We start from the raw sequence: 22178 nt of genomic DNA, 5'->3' as shown, positions 1-22178 counted from the left end.
AATTGCATAAAATGTAACCCACTAATTTTACGATTTAAACTCATTTGTTTTTAGTCACTCGCCCGACTGGTTATGAAACAAAGTTATTTACCAAGACTAAAAACTATAAACTTCAACTAAAATGAATACGTTTAATACGTAATACGTTTAATTATCTTATCTGTAAGCTTAACAACCTTGCTTGTCACATAAAGTTACTTTGTAAAGTACGTAGGTAGTTAACTTGATAGAAAAATTGCAAGTAAGTACCTACACCTAGTTCGTGTCATCCACGATGATGCGCAGATTTATCAAATCTAAGAGCCCGGTAGCAATTTTAGAACAAAAATGTAAAACTAATAGATTTAGTTGTTGAAATTGTATACCTTTTGTTACGTAATATCTACATAACAAGTATTGGTTTCTATTCGCACGTCTTCTTATTTTGCCTTTTTATAATGAGGTCGCAAGCGTGCGTCCCCGGTAATATGATGAGAAGGGAAGTTATTAAAAACTCATCAAAATATTATAGTGGTAAATAATACAAAATTATGTATACGAACAGTTTTAGCAAATGTTGTAGATTGTTTAAGTATCAAAATAACGTCGAGATTTAGTCGATTTTCAGAGAAATTGTCACTTGTTTTGAAGTAATTTCTGGAGAAAATTGATTTCGTCTTTCATTTACACTACTACAATAATAACAAAAATGTAGTTTATTAAAGTTGAAGTACAGGACATGTGTAATACAAAATACTATTTTGAGCAGTCCAAACTTTACGAAATGTACAAATAAGAACTTTAAAATCAGTGCTTTACGCGCGTTTACCTAAACGTTCGTCAGAAAAATAAATCATTACTAATTAAGTGAGTCTGTATTTAAATATACAATGTTATTTCTAATAGTCAACAAAAGGTGTACAATTTCATCGACTAAATCTATCAATTTGAAATTTTTGCGACTAAAATCGATAAAGGCCTCTTAATAAAATGACAATACGAGTCAAGGCACGCGTCTTCATGAATGACACGATCTATTATACCTACTTATTAAGATAAATAATGTACAGTACGAGTACTTGTAAATTTTCTATCAAGTTAACTACCTATACACCGTGTTTTTTTTATTTGCTTTAATTTCGAGGGTGCATTCCTGAGCTTAAATTAAGTAACTTTCTCAAATACACCGATATTCTAATTAACTCCATTTCGGAGATAATCAATCATTATTTTTTTATCTTATAAGGCCCTTACGAGCGTGTACACTTGCCTTAGGGCCTGTTTACTTATTGATTAGTGTTTAATGCGAGTTCATACATTTGCTACTAAACGTAAGTACTATCTCGGACGATCGATATTCGAAATGACATTGATATGTCACAGTTTTCAATTGTTTGGTTGAGTTAAATGTAATGCCCGCGTTACAACAACGCTATATGCAACATTTAGTAACTTTTTATAAAAATAAAAATAGTAAATAAAAACAAAAAATTTTTTTTTTGGGAATTAAGTATGCCATTTAGTTTCCTTAAACGTACTTACCGATACACCGAAGTTAACGGAATTCAATAAAAACACGGTGTATAACCAGATGGTTATTAAACAAGGTGACTGTGTGACGTGCATTTTGTAAACATATTATATAGGAGCCTATGATGGCCTTTATTTAATTAGTACCTATCGGAAAAACAATACGATAGCAACTTGTAGTTTTTGTACTACAATATTATAAGGTTATCTTTAAACTACTAACTGTATTACGATTACACCAAAAATATGAAAGTATAAGGCAGCAAATCTTAGTGTAGAATACTTAAAGCTTAGGGTAATTTACCCGTGAAATTGAAATCAAATGGAGCTTGTTATTATACTGATGGTCGGCAACTTCAAACGTTCAGTAATTGCAATGCATAGAACAATCCTCTAGGGCCTAATTGTATGTAATCTAAAACCTAAACTTTACGCGTGAACATGATGAACATCCTTGTGTAAGGTCTGTTAATACGCATTCATTTGCATGTAAATGGTAATAATCAAATCAATTTAGTGTTGTTGTATTATCCTGCAATTTATATAGTTGAGGCTATCTATAGAAATTAGTTATCTCAAAAATAAACGAATGCTGGTTAATATTATTAAATAGGTTATAGAATATAGAGGATAGAACTGGACGGTTTTCTAAGTAAATTACCTATTAATCAACAAAAAAAATTTAAAAATATATTTAGTAAGAATTAAGTAGGTACGTCTTCTTCCTCTTCCTCGCGTTGTCTCGGCATTTTGCCACGGCTCATGAGAGCCTGGGGTCCGCTTGACAACTAATCCGAGTCATCACTAGTTTTTACGAAAGCGACTGCCATCTGACCTTCCAACCCAGAGGGTAAAACTAGGCCTTGTGGGGATTGATCCGGTTTCCTCACGATGTTTTCATTCACCGAAAAGCGACTGGTAAATATCAAATGATATTTCGTACATAAGTTCCGAAAAACTGATTGGTACGAGCCGGGGTTTGAACCCGCGACCTCCGGATTGCAAGTCGCACGCTCTTACCGCTAGGCCACCAGCGCTTCTTAGAATTAAGTAGGTACGTATTGTGTGTAAAATTATCCTGGCTGCAAATTTGCATACCTCATTTTTACTGAATAAGTATAAGTAATTAGCTACATCGAAGCCTTATAATCGTACTTTACAATTACGATAACTCATACCCATTTAGGTCACCGTAGAAAGTCTACCCAGGAGAAATCTAGATTCACAACGGTTTAATGGCGTCGTAAACACCGACATAGTTTGAACTTAAATGTGGATTTATGGAGCATTGTCTAAATAGATAATGGAAATTATAAGCAGGCAACCTTGGTCATTTTAGCATGTTTATGTCAAAACTTTGTGCGCTGCTATTTACCATACAAGCTTGATGTAACTTAATTGAATATTAATGGATAAGTATTTTAAGGTAGTTATGTCATTTGTTATGTTTATATAAATTAATTTAAAACTATCATATTACTGAGATGTGCTTACGTACGTTTAAAAAAAATACATGTATTTCCAATAAAACGTTTATCGTAAAAGTTATACTAAAAAACGCACAGCTATAAATAATCACTGAACTAAATAAAAATAGTTATTATTGGTGCAATTTAACATAAGCAGGGGTTACTTTATGTACTTATATAGTACCTATTTCAACTCAAAATTATAGGTATCCACTAATTATGACAATATTTTTTTCTTTGTTTCAGGTGTCAAATTCTACACGAAATGACTTAAATACTAAAATCTAAACATGTGTACATCCCAGTGTCAGTGAGTTTAGTGTCAATTAGTACCGAACCATTGTTAGTGAAACTTTGAAAATGGAAGCGTTGGAAAGGAGAGGGAAAGTGTTGGCGATCGCTGCCATATTATTCATCGTGTTTTGGTCACAGTGTAAGTATTATTTGTAAATACATTTACTTTTATAACACATACGATATACATAATAACATTTATAGATAAATGACGCTTTAATACAGTCGTACAGATAAAGAGATAATTATATTTTCGCAATAGTTGCTTCTTCGTTCATTTCTTCACTTAAAATTAAATATACGTAAAGTTGAGTTGCATTCAAACTGCAAATATACAACTTGATAGGATTTGACATTACTTGCAATGCATCTCGCGCGCACCAATACAAGAACGAACGAGATACACTGCGAATAATTTCAAACCAATATAATATTATGAGATTTTTAAAGTTGGCATTTATCTTCTGGTCCATCGGTAAACTTTAATTTACTTTTCTATTTAATGTGCGATTTCCAATAAAATTGCAATTTAACGACTTGTGTGAATTTAAAGCGTTTTAAATGTCACCGGTCGATTGAGATAAATGTCAACGTAGTATAATGTAGGTATTCGATATCAAAAAACACATTTTCTGCCTTATTACAATGGAACACGATGCAAAAATGTAAACTTAATATTGTTTTACAACCACTGTACCGGTATCTACTTATTATGAGAGCTATACCATTCCGGTTAGCTTATACGGGTGTTTAAGTATATATATTATCACACATTGTGTCGATTTGATATTTCAACTATGTATTTCTCTCCATCGTATGAGTACGTAGTACTAGGGACGTAGAAGTTTATAGGATAGGCAGGCATGGGTGCCGCAAATCAGTTTTATCTCATTTTTTTCATGCCGCTTCTCCATACAAACGTAGTCCCTATTTTCCTCTCTGGATATTGATGTTATAGAAAATATTTTTATATAATTTGATGTATATTAACCACAGCTATGCCCCTACGTTTGAGATTTTTTGATTATTGAAAAAATTAGGAACGAAAAGCAGATTTTCGTTCCTAATTTATTAATGCTCCTAATTCTTATAATAATTACAAATTAAACGCAGGGGCATAGCTGTGGTTGATATACAACAAATTGTGTCAACATATTTTCAATAATGTTAATATCCGGAGAGGAAAATGAGGGTTACGTTTATATAAAAGCAATTTCGCACTGGGGGCTGATTTTTGAATTTCGAGCGCTCGAATTCATCACTCGAAAATCTGTGGATAACGGCGAATTGATATTTTTGAAATACGAGCAATAGAAATTGAAAATCTAGTGGTATTGACCACTCGTTTTTAATTATATTAGTAGAATTTAAATGCCTAGTAGTGAAGATAAATTGAAGGGAATTAAACGAAATCGAGCACTCGAAATTCAAAAATCGCCCCCCTGGTCCTTCACTTTCGTCTTAATGATTATATTTTGCTCGAATCGCCGATTGAAACCTAATACCAGTTGATGGCGTGCCAAATGCGAGACAAGTTGGTACAATGATATTTATCGATGAATCATAAATTTACAGCGAATTACTTTTTTTATTAAATCATTTAATCGATTCAATTAAAGCGAATTACTATTAAAGTGGTCTTTCGTGTCCTTTATGATAGGCACCAACATACCGTATTAATTAATATTATTCTGAAAGTCTGCTAACAAATTCTAATATACAACAATCGACCAAAATGAATTTGCACTTCTTAATCTTATACAAATTATCATCAACTTTGCAAAATTGTACGAAGTCCTTTTGCATTTCATCCCTGCCGAGTTTGAACTCGGTTGAAGCACCGTAGTTGATAACGTTGTAAATATGTATACGGTCGGCAATGAAAGCCTATTTAGGATTTTTTACCATCCTAAATGCGAAAAGATCAGATCCTTTACGACCATTTTTCAATTCTTTAAAATGTGTATTTAACCAGGCGTGGAAGGGTACAACACAACGAAGAAAGTGTACACGTGCCCGGCGCAGTTCATCCGGCTCGGGCACAGCTGCTACTACTTCAGCGAGACCAAGGCAACGTGGCAGAACGCGCTCTTTGCCTGCAAGGTAAATAAATAGTTTAGTTACTGACTGTGTCAAGATTTATATTTATATGTAGATACAGTAAAGTAACTGACCCATGTAACGCCAACCTTATTTATTTTAAAACCAAAAATAAAACGATGAATATGAAGAACAAAATAACAAAATTTATTAATTAATTTATTGAATCATCGAGGGACTTATAGTACATTTGGCATACGGCCCGATTCGAATGTTAAGATATGTCAAGCATTTGCTAAAGATACGATATGGATTAGACATGTCAATGGCAAAAGTGACGTTTCTTGAAACATAAACGTCACTTTTGACACTGTCATTTCCAATCCATATCGTATCTTTAGGAATTTTTTGACTTAGGTATCTTAAAGTTCGAATCGGGCCGTTAGAAAACATTGATTATCGTTTTAGTTAACCCTTTTTTGTAAAATATAGATCATCTATTATTTAAAAAGTGGGCTTAATTAGGCACTGGGCCTTACATGGGTCAAGTACTGCTCAAACAATTAGGTAGGAACATGCGAGGACTTATTGTAGGAATTTGTTCATTTTTTACCAAATGACATGCAATAAGTAACATCGGCAGATCTGTACCTTTTGCCTATAATCCTGCACTTCTGGCAGCGACTTTATACAATAAGCCGACTTGACATGGATAAGTCGGTTTTTCCTAATTTTGAATGTCAATGTTTCATTTACGATATTTTTTGTAATGACTGTTAATATATGGTTGTCCTTAAAATAATAATAATATATTAATATATTAATAATTAATATATTATTATTATTGCTGCGAATATTCTGCTGCGCCTTGGAAGGCTCCAATTACTTAATGTAAAGTTTCTACTATTCACATTTAATTGAGTATTGGTCAAACACTTTTTGAATTACCTAGCTTCATATATTCTACCTTGATGAAAGGTATATCCGCGGGTGGTCAGCTACATGGCGTTTCGATTGCGATCTCAATTCAGAACACGTCTACTTACTAAGACCCTATCAGTTCTGTTGTACGTCTTCAGGTATTCCACACTAGCGACCAAATCGATGGAAAATTTTAAAAGAAGAAATTATTCTCGACTTTAAAATAGATGATATTGATAACTATTTAAAATCACAAGCACCGCGCGCTGATTAAATGACAGATCGACAAAGATCAAAGCGAATCTAGGAGCATTTTTTCTGCTTCTTCTTTAAAATATTTTTTCGGCGTTCAATAAAAAAATTCTTCGTCTAATTACCCGTGACAATACTAATTCACTTACACGAGGCTATTAAAACTTCATTCGAATTTATGGCGAGCCATAAAACTAAAGTAGTACGGCCTCGCGATCCTGAATTGACTTGTCATATCTCATCACATCATAATATTTATCACTTGCACAAATCATCAGTACTTGAAGTTTTATGGCAGTTACGAAACTGAAGGGAGGCAGAGGCATAGGTCATGGACACAATTATTAGGCACTGTTTGTTTCTATGAAATGAATCTAATGAAACATAATGTTGTTGTAGTACATCTACATTTTGTTCTATTTTTTTTAGTTTATAAACTAAAATATGGCCACTTACATATTTGTGAATTTATTTATATATCTCTCTCCCCAAAATAATTTTCTGTTAAATTTAATAGAACTTATTTCAGACATTCTCTCGTGACTATCTAAAATCGAATATGGAACTGCCTGTAATCAATTAATTAATAATTCTGTTTATTCGTTACTGATAACTCTTTTTCGGTCGTTCTCGTAAAGAACAGTCGTGACATGCATTTCATAAATTATATGGTCGTAAGATTATTTTGGCTACGGCCCCTGAGGTCTTAGTATTAAAATAAAAAGAGTTAACTTTCTTGTTAGCCTAATTTAAAATTTTACAAAATCTAATTAATAAAATCCCGGAAAATTCGAGACATGCTGATTTCTCGCAAACGACAATCAATTCAGCATTGGAACGGTTCCTTCGTAGTGTAGCAATAAATTACCATACAAACGTCTCGGAAATAGATCTCGACTACACGCTGAGACTGCGACGCGATCGCAATGGCAACATGATGCTAATATCTCATTTTACGCTTCTCGGAACCACTGGTATGAGACGCAGACGTATACACAATTCGGTTGACTAGGGATCAGGTGTTAGTTCTGAATCAGGAGCATTTATGTATTGAACTTTTCACCTATATTTTCTTCGGTTCTCGTGAAATTTTCTAGTACCTGCTCACAAATGCACCTTCAGGATTGATTTGGCTTTCCTTTTCTTCATGAGCTCGAGTGGCTTAACTTTGGCAATGGCTCTATGGTCGCTCCGCCACTAATAGATTTCTACAAACAAGTAATGATCAATAGCATAAAAATATAGCTTATTTATAGGATAAGTAAGTTAACTAAAGATAATACGCGGCATAAATATCTAATCGTGTTCTTTAAGTACCTCCATAACCGCATAAATTGCACTAATAAATAAATTATTAATAGCCATCAAATCAAGGTTAACCGAGTTACTGCATATAAAATAGGTAAGAAACGGTTGGTAGTATAGTTAGTGTTGGTATCAATTGTCAGTTTCCCAGTATTTGTGATCTGATTAGATCATCATTGCGCCAAACGACTACAATATCAATTACTGTCACAATTCCTGGTAACTCTAGACCCTCAATAAAAAGAAAATTTCAATTTTCAATTTTTACTGCCACATTGTTTATCTATATACATACATATACAGTATAAATAACAGATTCGTAGTCTTTACTGAATCTATATTCGTATCTCACGGTGACTCGATATATATTCATATTCCGGGTAGTTATTATTTTTATACCGACTGACCTACTGCCCTCCCTTTATGTCTAACAGGCGTTTAGTTTTCAGCCTAACAACAAGGTTTTATCATTCACACCTATTCTTGAATTATGTTTCATTGCAAGTAAGCGTGCAATATTAGTTCGGCATCTTAATAAACGCTTACGGCCAACGCAAATTCTTTGATCATAAAACAACGGAATTTTCTTTAATCTAAACCGTCAAGTTCAGATTTCAAAGGAAAGTCCGACCTAAATCCCGTTTTCGTCGAAGCATTTCTCCCGTTTGAGACAAATATTCTGCAATGGGATTTCACTCTATTTCCCGATCCAGTTATAGCGCCTGTCAGTTACGTCGGTTTCATTTCTGTTCCTGTGCGGATATTTGGATTGTGTATCTTGAAATGAGTGTGACGAATAATACGTACCTATTTGTATGACTGCCGTGACTTTTTGGAGCTATACGTATGTTATAAGGCCTTTTTCAACCAGTTTGTCCTAGAAGGGGACAATTAAACAGTTGTATTCTAAATTAAATAGAAAAAGGGTTTAGGACAACGTCATAAGCTAAATACAAATGGATTTTCAATAATAGAAAAAGTTTATTTCAGGTTTTTTTTTAATGAACATGTTAGTCTATTTTTTGTGAAATTCTGAAGAGCTTCCTTGCTTTATTTATATCTTCAACTTAGTAGAAACATTTATGTTAAAATAACAATATCTCGTTACACCATAATAATACTTACTCGCTCTCTTTTTGTCAAAAATAGAATCAAATAAATACGGGACCACCGACAGCGCGCGTGGGCACCTAGTGTTTACTCACTGCTATGATACACGTGTTCTATATTCAATTTGACAGCAACAATACAACAATTGTAACTAACTGATATAAATAAAGAATAAAGTAATTTAGCACACTAAGTACCTACAGTACTTATAACCATAATTATTATATGTATTTATTCGTGTGTTTTGGCTAAAATATGCCCTAGTGTCAATAGCTGTGAAAAGATACGATATGTCACAGAAATCAAATTTCTTGGCTACAATCAAAGGGATTAGGGAACAGGTAGGCCTGATTCAGTAACATGTAGGTACTTTATTTTATATTTTGTCATGGAAAACAATAGGGCCACGCCACAGCTGAGGAGCCTTGCATTTATCTTTGTAAACAAATTCAGCAACGGTGTATAATTTGCAAGTTCTATTGACGTCCAATTTACCTATTTAATAAATTTAATAATACAACAGGTAAATTGTATTATTAAAATTAAATAGGTAAAGTGGACGTCAATAGAACTTGCAAATTATGTAAATAAATATGACAGAATTTGTTAGCATTTGACGTATAAAAGTTTTATGATAGTTGTATTCATTGAAATATTAATAATTAACGTATATTTTAAGTAGTAATTGATATAAATAAAAGATTTAAGTGTATAGACTGTTGATAAAATCATATATAGTCCAGTCCACAAAAAGTGCGAGATTACGAAGAAATGAAAGTAAATTAGTTTGTTAACATTATTTGCAAGTTCTATTGACGTCCACTATACCAACTACATTAAAGTGCTTTCAAACGTCATAGCTTAAGGATGAAGAATTAGCTAAAACTGAAAGTAAAAACTACGAGTTCACTTTCTGTAAATATTTTTACATTATTTTGCTAGTAATATGTATACCTATGCCAATTAAACTATAAGGTTACGGCCAATTGTCCTGCTTGAAATACAATGGCATTACTTCCCCGTTATACTTGCAAATAGGTTCCGTAAAGGTGCGCTATGTAAAACATTACTCATCAAACCAAAAAACTGTAATAGTTCCATGATTTGATTCGTAATCGACAGCCAGGTATAAAGCTTAATGCACACACACGGCGGGAGTGCGCACGCCAGCGCAGGACCGCGCACGCCCGCTCACGCCCGCTCCCGCCGTGTGTGTGCATTAACCTTAAAGTGTATCCTACATATTATCTAACGCGAAATAATTCAAATACGTACGAGTCTGATCAAATACTTTGGTACCTACGCTATGGTCGCCTCACATGACCATAAACCAAGCGATTTTAATCCTAGAAACTAAATTAAAATGTGTGAAGTGTTTAAAGTTTGAGTAAAAATCTAGTTAATAAAATCTTGAATTATATTCCTAATAATTATTGGGCAAATAATAAGTAATAATGGATGTGGAAGTTGATATGTAATAGAGCTAGCATAAGCCGATTTACAGAATAAACATTTTTATTTATCTGTAGCCAATAACGGATCACACCATTATATAATGTTTATGAAGATTTTGCTACTAATTGACTTAATCAACTACCAATGACATACATAATAAAACTAACACATTGTATTCACATTGTCTGAAGCTATAAATAAAATATACTTAAATAAGCTATAAATCTATAAATATCGAGTATATAAATATCTATATAGCTATAACATGCATGCACTTTAGTTTAAAAATGCCTGACTAGTCGCACTTGTTAGTAGTATAGATATCATGTACATGATGTATATTTTAAATGTACCTATTACCATGTGTAATGAATAAACTATTATTTATCTATCTATATAATGAATATTCTCGTAGCGTAGGTTCTTATTTCAATAAATGACGAAATAAATCGATAATACTTATGCTGTATAAGTAACTGAAACAGTTGAATAGATATGTCTAACTGGCATTTTAGTATTTTATATCGTTTAAACTTTAAAAATATACATATACCATATATTTAAACACTTGTACCACTTGCTTTCATGAAAAACATACTAAACCCAATATCCAGTTAGTGAAAATGGTATTATTAGCCACGGTATCCTGCCTTTTCGCCGAAAATTGTATTGCCGAATCTCTCAATGAAACTTCTGCGAAAAGTTGGTTGGCAAGTGGAATTCGGCAATTCAATTTTCGGCGAAAAGGCAGAGAACCATTAGCCACGGATAGATACACCAAAATCAACTTGACTCACCACGTTCGTTCAGTAGCAGTAGTAGCGTTCCAAAGCTGTGACACCGAATCAATGAGTAGTTGACCATTGACATCATCGTCAAGCCTTAATGTTTACGCAACACCTATTAGACTTACAATTGCCTTACAAGCTTGGATGAAGTCATGTCTATTTTGCATAACCTTAGTAATTGATACTATTTAATTTACATTAATAAGAAGATCACTACTACATCTATTGCAGGATGATGTGTCGGAGAAGAATGAAGATAATGGAGACAAATTGATGGGAATAAAAATAAATCAAGACACTAATATATTTCTTCTTTTAACGTTTTCGTCACATCTACTTCCAGTATGTAAATGGACTTACCTACTTACACGTCGGTGGATTCGTTATTTCAGAATTCTCGTCTTTGGCACGGTATAGTACGTTAAATAGACCTATACATATTGATTACATTACATAGTAACCTATCATTACTCACATAAGTAAACAATTAAAGTTAATTTAATTAAATGCACGTTGATCCTCTATGAATTCACTAACAGTATAATAAGCTTTTTGTAAAAGATATAGGTACTTTTGTGGGTTTATTGGATTTAGCACACATATCCATTTCCTGTGTATTGTATGTGGATATCTTTGGAGACCAATCTACATATTGAATACTTGGAGAGATTTGAGTGGTTCTTGAGAAAGGATAATATATGTATCAGATGAAATAGGTGCCGCCGTCGTGACGCAAATCTGCTTTTCATGCATATTTCGGGCTTTACGACCTTGGAGATAACGTTGTAATCGAGTTACGGCTTATCAAATGTTACATCATCACCACATTCCTTGCCATACCAATAAACTCTTGTAAACAGTATAATGTAGCATACATTACATACTTCAATTACTACTGGAATAACTGTTTGAACGCTGAGCTCAGACTTACGTTACCAAAATTTATTACCCCACCAGTGAAATCTTTATAACCCATTTGTATTGTCTTAAGTAAGTAGGTACTTACGAGGAAAAACAAAACTTATAAATTAGATTTTTTATTAAAACAGTAAAAGTATAATATTCAATATGGTGGCTTACAGTTTTAACATCGAATAATTGTACCAAAGCGTGCTGGGCTTGTATGCGCTTATTCGCTAGTTCATTGAAGTAAGCTACCAATATGTTTTCCAAGAAAGACTGGGCGTTTTTGCTGATTTTCCATTGAATAAAAGTTTCATGTGCCGCTAATTATTTTTCACCCGATTTTGATGGTAAAAGGCTATCGTCCTCGGCTCTTGCCTCTCTTATAGATTACTGGCAGCGTCAATTTTATGTGTTCCTCATTTTCAATGGTTGAAAATTACATTTTCGTTAATATATAAACTAAAAACCTGCAAAACTATTCCAATTTTATGACAAATACAGAAAATGGCTGGCGCGTTATTTTTTATGCACGATTCCAATGCGCGCGCAGGGCAAAGGCGAGAACGAAATCGACAGACAGCCAATTAAAAAAAAAAGGTAATATTTTCGAATTTCTATTCGAGGGATGGAGATCAAATCGATAAAATGTTATGTTAATTCATTAATGTAATTTACGAGATAATTTAATCTATAAATTTTGTTTGGTGTGATAAAACCTCTTTGAACTAACATTTGAAACCTAATAGTTAGTTTAAAAAAATGTATTGCTCGACCAAATTAAGAAGGCTCCGTTTCCATGCATATTATTAGCAATCTTCTTAACTCAGTCGGAAAATATAATGAAAAAGCACGAGTGTTATAATAGACCTACCGAAAAAGCACGCGTGTTTAATATCTAGGGTTATGAGCAAAAATCGGTGGAATAAAAACGTCGTTTTGAGCAAGTGTGTTGAAAAATAATTTAAATTGCCTACCGGTTCTTTGCACATTTGAGTCAGATGCAAATCCGCTTATTGGCTGTGTGCTAAACTACGTACCGCACTTATCGCCACCTCTTTCAAGATGGGTTTGAATCGGGAATTTTACGAGTCATAACTACTAGGGAATTTCGTGTCATACTACTATTACTAGAATTATCTATTAATAGTAATATCAGATTTACACGTGGTGATCGTCATACAAAATATATAGGAGCGCAACCCTTTTCAAGAGAATTTCAACTGACTGACAAATTATGATAAACAATTATTTACTACTTAACTTGTTGCTTAGTTGTTGTTGTTGTCCGGTCCTGAATTTTGGAAACATCGGAAATAGCTATTTGTTTTAATAGTCAACCAACGACAGCATATACGCAATTCCCAATTCATGCAAGTTTATCGACCTCATCCAAGTTCGCTTGACAGATAGCTCGTCTCGCCTGCAAATTTGCCCGACAGGTTAAACTCGTATCAAACGGCACCGTTACTTTGTACCTATAGATTAGTGAGCAAATCTTATGGTTCGAGTATTAAAACTTGAAAGGATTTACTGTTTTGCCTCTATCCGATAATTGTCAGACATATTGTCTTTTTCGCCGTTTACATTGCAGTTTTCGTCAGTCGGTTTTGTTTAGTCACGTATTCTCAATTCTTTTATTTATTTCAGTAAACAGTAGGAGTTAACCTAAATTTTCCCCAACCAAATAAAGAAGTTTGCCAAATTATATTTTCTTTCAATTTACTAATCAAACAGAAACTAGAGCCTATCAATACACATTTAAAAACGGTTCTGTCACATATGGGTCTCCCCAAACTAGTCGACGCCGTTTCGGCAAATCGCGTACGGAAAAAGCTTTATGTCAACGCAATAAGAGCGAATAAGTCGTAAATCGGCTCGGCCCACGCGAAACGACGTCTTTCGACGGGAAAACGGCGTTTTGCCGTAAAGCTGTTCGCATTCGTACGACGCTGTTTGCAGCCTACCGCACACGTTCGCATTCATAAATCTCCTTATACCGCCGTACGGTGCCGGAAAGAGTTGAACGGCTCCGATCACGGCCGAGTACCTACGATAAGGACCGGTCAGAGGTGGCGGAAGCCGTTCAGCGTCTTCGACGGCCGAACATAGCTGACGACGGCCGAACAGAGCCGATGACGGTAAAAATGCTGGTAAGCCTTTTTTTCCATGCCCGTCTACGTAAAATATCCATCATCACAGGTTATTTATTTTATAATATGTAACAATTACCAAGGAAAATAATCTTACAGGTCTGTTCAATTTCAAACTCAGGTTGTTACTAACAACCAGTCTCCAAAAATGAGATTTACGATTGCCGATCACCCGCTGTCCTACATCTGTTCGTCGGACTCAACGGCTGTACGTGTGCTGTCTGACGTCTCGACGGCAGGACGGAGCACGGGAGAGCCGACCGTCGCTTTACAACTGTTGCGATAGCAAGTCGCAGGCGATCGGGCGTCTCTACGGCCGCAAGGAGGATGAGACTGCTAAACGCAGGTGTCCAACCGCGGAGACGGTCGATCGGCTAAATGCGAATAGTGTGGTGTAAAACATTCGGCGAAAGCCGACTCCGCGTCGACTGGTTTGGGAAGACCCTATAATAACGATTACCAAGTCGTGTTTGCACAGATGTGTTCGACACAAACTGCGTCCCACATACGCGACATTGGACATATCGAATGATCACACCTTACGGATTACTAGTAACATTGGCCAAAGGTTGAATAGTTTCCAATAATTCGTCCATGTTGTCATATCTATGAATGTATGATGTAATAAGGGATTTGATTTTAATCGGCGCGTTGGTTTCCCAATTGAGCTGCTTGTCACGGTTATTAATAAGCAATGACATTATTATATGCTTTACTAGACATCAAGCGAGTTAGAAAAACGAAGTAGCTTAAAAAGCCATTAAGTTATGATTGATCGATTGATGATTATATTAATTTTACGGTTGCTTTACTAACTTGATGGTTTAATGGAGTCTCTGCGTAGTAGTCAATTTACCAACTTAGAGGTATGTTGACATTTCTCTGAAAAGCAATTCCCTTTAAATTACGTCCCGCTGTCTTCAATCACTTTACCCCTTTCTGGCATCTCGTTGACCCTTGGAATGTCCAGACCCACCCATCTCGTGATCGATGGCATTAACTCTTGATTATTTTCGTCCACCGTCTTGATGAGGTCAAACGCCTCTTCATTGGTTAACATAACAACAATCGTTCGATGAACTAATAGGTATCTATTTTTGATATTCGGTGGTTAACGAGTAGTAGTCAGTCGTCACTATAGTTCGTTTTTAGAGTTACGTACCCAAAGGGTAAAACGGGACCCTATTACTAAGACTCCACTGTCCGTCTGTCACCAGGCTGTATCTCATGAACCATGATAGCTAGACCATTGAAATTTTCACAGATGGTGTACCTATTATTGTTAACAAATACTAAAAAATACGGAACCCTCAGTGGGCGAGTCCGACTCGGTTTTATTTTAGCATTAGAAACAAGGTAAAACAATCTTGACATGTATTTTTATTGAAAAAAGTTTTTCGAAAATCATTTACAATTACTTATGAAAGCAAATGAATATTATATTCATATTATTCATATTCATTAAAATAGTACATTTCGATGCTAGTGCGGAAAGTATGTCATTACTTCTCGGGATGAGTGAAGAATGACATTTCCGCACGTGTAAATATAAAATATTATACTATTATTACCCAAGTATCGTTATTTACAATTATTTGTGTATCGTATATTTAAATTGTATGAAAACTGTATCGAATGTTGCCTTTGGAAACTTTAAACATTCTTGCAGTAGGAAAAACGCCTCTGCTTTGACAGGCGTTTCGGCAGCTAATCCGTTCCATTCAGATAACTTATTAAGAACGGTTATTCAATATTCAATATTAAAAAATAAACGTGTTATAATGTTGAAGAGGTAAGTAATAAAATATGAAATATGCTTATATTTATTATTTTTACATTAACAGTAGGTTTTTATGTTGATTACGACTTTTAAAGGAAACTAACGTTAACACTCATGAATAAGTAGTCATGAATTGGAACAAGTGGAAAAGTAAAAAGCACTAGTTCTCGAAATCAAACTTTCCGCACGCTAAACAGCTACGAAAATTAGCTCTATCGCTTACCTTCTTTCTAATGCAAAAAAACTAACTATAGAAAGCTACAAAAGCTTTGTTTACAAAAACTATCATTATTGATACCTACAAATGCCAATATGTGTTAGGTTTATTGAATACCTTCTCTTGTTATACTTTTGGAATAAGATGGGATGTAATTTCCTTGTCAATATTGTTCCCATTAATTAATTAATTTTCTTGCATAGTGGCGATATTTCAACGACACAAACGTCTAAAAAGGAAGTGCTAGTAATCTTAGATTAAAAACTACATATTATATTGTAGTTACTAGGTAGAGGCACCAATATGCTTATCTACATAATAAATTTAGTATTCGTACATGTAACACAATTAATTGAAACATATCCGTACTAGGTCTAATAAACGAAGCGCGCTGAATCTAAACATTTCTGTGTTTGTTTTCTTTGCGTCTGCACAGCCAACAATAGATGCGCCTCTCGATCTGACGACTCCATTACGTGTGGTCTACATGTCATTAGGATTACATTTTAATTACGCAGAGAAAACGTGACGTATCTTTCTCTCTCTGTGTTTGTTATATACTTAACTAAAACAGCGGTTATGTTTTCCCCGTGTCTAACGAATAAAAGTACCGAAATGATAACAGACATTCTAATTTATACCTGTTTTTTTTTTTATTAAAAATATCTTACGCACGCTTACTTCTACCTAGTCTAGCCATAATTTCTGTTACAAAGTTATTTATACATAACTACTATAAATTAAAAATTATTGAAACATATATAGACAAACTTATCACGATTTTAAAATGCTCAATGATTAATCAATTTTGTCATCTCTTGGGTAAATAGGTGATATTCAATGAAGCAGCGACGTGCCTCAGAAATACGCAGGACTTTATCACCTTACCTCCACCTCTTTATCATATTCACCTCCGTCAGGAATTTTGACCCCATAGCTTTTATAATTTTCTATAACAAACTATTTTTGTGTGTCGCGTAGAGCAGGCCTTGTTATCTAAGATACATAACTTTTTTTTAAACCACAAGATCAAACATTGACTTGCCGAGAGTCTTTAAGTTGCCTCAATAACTTTGGAAAATTAATTCATGTCCAGGTTTGGGTAGTAAGAGTTACGTTCTCTAGGTATGAGCTTTGACAAAAGATCAATCTTTTATCCTGGAATATGGTGTTGCAAATAGTTGCAGTTAAATTTAAGCGACTGATACGGTATTTTATTACACTCGGGCAAGTGTATTTACTAAAATGGATCACTTTTTTCTGGATCCTTTTATTATCCTTTTATCTGGATCTACTCTCAAAACCATGAAATACACGAGATGATAATCTTACAGCACTTTGTTAACTACATCTGCCGCTTCCTTGTCTGAATACAGATTCAGACAAGGAATACGTCGAAAATCGTAAAAAATTTAGTCACCTGAATAACATTTTTCAGAACAATAATGTCATATTTCTACAAAAAATGGTGCGTAAATTAGGCCCTCTTTGCTTGTTCCAAAAGCATGTATTAAGGTGAGGGCTGGTATCATGGAATAATAATTGGGGACTTTTTATTCGTATTTGTCCCTTTATTAACTATATAAAACTTTATAATAGTACATTACGATACAAGTGCGAAAAATAGGAAATTCGAAACGAGTGGCGATAAATTAAAACACGACCGAAGGGAGTGTTTTAAATCGACACGAGTTGCGAATTACCTATTCGCACATGTATCGTACAACGTTTTACAGTACATATGGCCCTTTAAATGTTCGACACAGTAACGTAATATGCTACTTCTCGCACTAGTGCTATAAAGTAGCCCCATATGTACTGTAAAATAACTTTAAAACCCTAGTCTCTAGAGACAATTAGCTTTGCAATAAAAATACGCAACACACACGCGTACGTCGGTCCAGTCTTATCAACTTTAAGTATTCAATATTCGGGTTCCTTCACCTATAGACTTCCGTTGCTAGATTGGGCGCTCCTTTGCCCATTATAATATATGGTTTTCTCTAAGTATGTGTAAGTTCTAATCTCCCAACTGACAGAACATTTACTGAATGTACATGTATGCAAGTACATTCATGAAACATGTACGGCCCTGAAATCACAAATTGAATTATAATTCTTCAAGTGGAACAATTAAGCCAAGTATGGCCTAGAATTCTACAAACCCACCGATACTGCTGAAGATCCCGACACTCGGCATACATTGCGTATGATCTTCAATGATGTTGATGTCTAAGCTTGCTTCTCGTATCATCTGTTGCAACCGGTATAAGCGATGTCTTAGACACACATAGTTGTTATGAATATTAAGACCAGACTTATACTGGTTTTTGAACTGCATCGCTTGATAAGGGATGTAGACAACAGGACATGGCACAGCCCAAACTCGCCGGAAAACATAAGTTTGTCGCGTTATATATAAAAGGCTTTTATATCGGCAGACAGTCGGCGATGCGACTGGTGTCCTTTCTGAAGGTCATTTTAATTGCAGAAGTCTTTCTTCGTAAATAATGTAATGGACGTAATTCGTCCAATATTATTGATAAAGACATTCAGTGAGTCACTTCGTCTGTGTTGACAGCATCCCTAGAATTATCGCACAATAGGGGAACTTGTTAGCAATCTGATTGCTGAGTGCATGCCTGTCAAATTCAACACAAGACAGGTATGCGCTATAAATAATGAAAGTTGACATGTTTTTTTTTTACTGTATTTCCAGTTTCTTGGAAGAAGTAGCCAAAGAGAAAAGTCATTCATCTCTCTACAGGTTCATTTTAATTAATACCTTAGTAAAATCATAATACCTAATATTTAGTATTTACAAGTATATAAGTCAAACGGGGACAAAAATATCCCAAACTACGTGGTGTAGCGATTTCTAAGAATTTTTAATTGCTTTTAGAGTTTTATATTTTTAGATTTCCATTAGCTATGAGATATCATTTTACACTATATGTTCCTATATACCCGGTCGTATTATAATAGTCCTATTAATTTCAGTAATTGCACCATCATGTTGACTATAAAGATCTACGACAATGCCATCCTAACTGCTATTTGTTGCTTGACCCATAGTCATATACATCTTCTCAGAACTCGATTACAATTTAGTAAATCAGTCGCAACTGGGTCAGCAGTATGTATTAATTGACACAACAATACACTGGCGACAATTTTTCACACTTTAAAGTTCGTTACACAATCGCAATAATGTATTGCACGGGCCGAGTCACAAGCGATCGGATTTATATTTAAATAATTTATGTCAATTTTATAATTGCGAGCCAATTACTTTTAACTACATACGAGTAGCTTACAAAATGTTTTATATCATGATAAATAGTATGGTGGTAGTTGTACACTTGCAGTTAAACACCAAATCTGTATTTAATAACCAAAACGGTAACCTTGTTGGCCAAGCTGATAATATCAGTATAATTTTTTTCTCCATAATCGGTTGGGTTTATTTCATAAACCTGCAACGACTACTACATAGAACCGGTACTTCAGAGCCACGTTGAAGAAGAGCCACAACAGATACCACTAACAACTCACTCGCAACCACCAGCGCCATCCGTCAAAACATTTCGTCCATAAACCGACACAATCAGCGATACTGTACCAAAATATGTGTAGTGTGCCAAACAAAATTCACCAAATTGAGTCTCTTATAGATGATAAGCCGTCCATTGAAGCTTTTTGTATATCTGAAACCTGGATAACTATGTCAAAACTTGATTTATTAAAAGTGGAGGGCTATAATCTAGCGAGTTCTTACTGTAGGTCAACCCGCGAAGGAGGTGGAGTATGTATTTTTTTTTTTTTATTTATTACAGATAAATCACAATTACAGAATATTTGATCAAAAAGTATCGTTAAACCACAATGGTTTGTCTCGATACTCCATTCCGCAGTATTTAATAATTAAGTAGAAATACAATGCAATACACATATACATCCAATTCGTAAATGACATTATAATTGCAAATATCACAAACTGAGCGCGTTTGTTATCATACCGGCCGGCCGAGCAAAACAAGAACCGGTCCACGCTTACTCGATACAGGCTGCTCCATTTGCACTAAATGAAATAACATAAATATGCATTAGTTAAAATAATTTAATTGTTTAAGCATTTCCTTTTTAAGAATATATGCTATATTGTTTGGTGTTATCTTATCTTTCCACTCTTTAGGTAACTTATTTATTAACTCTGGTATGATGTATTCTGATGTTCTTCTGCCATAAAAATTGTTGAATTGGGGCTTTTGAAGCATTTGATTTGTTACTTGCCTCGTATTTATTGGATGTGAGATTAAATGCTGGATTTCATTTCTAAAGTATTGCTCTTTTAGCATATGGTGTTTAAACTTTGTGTGAACCGGTAGGACCTTACATAAAGTGAAGAGGTCACTATCACACACAAGGTTCTCTCTCATTTTACGGGGTACTATTAACTTTAGCAGCCTAACTTGCAGCTTATATATTTTGTCAAGGTATGACTTAAATGTACGGCCATAACTACTTAGCCCATAGGAAATTATGCTTTCCACGAGTGCATTATAAATATCCAATCTAATATTATATGGAATTTTATTTCGTAGAATATATATTTTTGCCATTAAAGCTCGTAATCTCGTGCACACTGAGTCAATGTGGTCACTCCAGTTAAAGCGATTGTCAATTATAACACCTAAATATTTATGTTTATAAACTTGTTCCAACGGCGTACAATTACAATTTTGGTCACAATTCTGTACAGAGTGGAGACACTGGTGGTCGTGCCCTATAATCCTAACTGCTCTTACCGATCTTGATTGGCTAGAATGTATATGAAGCAATTTAAGTATATTTTTAAAGGATACTATAGAGGACATAGATATAAGAAAGTTATCCCTAGAATGTATTTTTGAAACCTGTGCAATTGAAATTCGTAACCCAAATTTAATATTAATTGTTGTGTATTGGCCTAATAGTTCAAGAAAACCCGACATCTTTTTTGAACAACTGGATAAGCTCTTACAACTCGTAAATATAAAGTATAGTAAAAAAAAGGTTATTATCGGAGGAGACCTAAACATTGATGTTCTAAAAACAACAACCCTATCTCAAAACTTATTAAATTTCTTTGGAAACGCAAACTTTCACCAAAAAGTAAGAGAACATACTAGAATAACACCAAATTCACAAACATGCTTAGATATTCTATTTACGAACTTTGCTATAAATAATACTGAGATTGAGGTAGTTGAGCTAGGTTTTTCGGACCATCGAGGAGTTTTAGTAACCTTGCAAAGCATACCGGATAAGGCAAAAGCTCTGCGAAGTCAATACTCATATGTAACCCGTCTTTATACTGAAAATAACATTAATAAGTTTAAAACAAAACTACAAAATACAGATTTTACATCTTTCTTTAACCCTCAAAGTAACATAAACGAAAATTTTGACCGATTCCATGATGAAATTAAAAACCTACTTGATCAATGCATTCCAAAAAAAACCTTTCTAACCAAAACTCAAACCAAAAAGGCAATGGTTAACCCGGGGATTGAAAGTTTCATCAGAACACAAACGCCAACTAAAAATATTAATGCATCAAGGAGGCGACCCAGTTTTAAAACAGCATTTTAAAACATATGATAAAATTCTAAAACGAGCAGTATATATATCAAAAAAAATTAACAAATCCAAAAACAAGATAAAAACAATGTGGCAAATTATTGGCGAACAAACTAATAAAGCCAAAATAAAGAAAACCGAAAATATGAGTCTAAACATAAACGGTGGTATTATAAACGATCCGCAACTAGTGACGAATACGTTTAATAATTTTTTTTGCTTCCGTAGGATCAACTACTGCAAATAGTACACCGCGCGGCCGCCCCGTCATTAACCAAACCACCAACACATTTTTCTTGTCGCCGGTACAACCCTGCGAGACATTTAAATGTATTCAACATTTAAAGAATAAAAACAGCT

The 22178-nt window shown here is 34.3% G+C and overlaps 1 protein-coding gene across 1 annotated transcript in view; it reads left to right on the top strand.

Annotated features, from left to right (window-relative positions):
* Positions 1-3338: 3338 nt before the first annotated feature.
* Positions 3339-22178, top strand: part of LOC133519795 (uncharacterized) — a 54340-nt gene continuing 35500 nt past the window's right edge. Inside the window, exons 1-3 of the mRNA XM_061853900.1 lie at positions 3339-3415; positions 4115-4116; positions 5248-5375. Coding sequence (XP_061709884.1) covers positions 3339-3415; positions 4115-4116; positions 5248-5375 — 207 coding nt within the window. The remainder of the gene's footprint in view (positions 3416-4114; positions 4117-5247; positions 5376-22178) is intronic.

This window comes from Cydia pomonella, chromosome 7 (genome assembly GCF_033807575.1).
Source record: "Cydia pomonella isolate Wapato2018A chromosome 7, ilCydPomo1, whole genome shotgun sequence".
NCBI classification, from domain to species: domain Eukaryota; kingdom Metazoa; phylum Arthropoda; class Insecta; order Lepidoptera; family Tortricidae; genus Cydia; species Cydia pomonella.
Note: the sequence above shows the minus strand (reverse complement) of the source record. Positions and strands in the feature narration are given on the sequence as shown.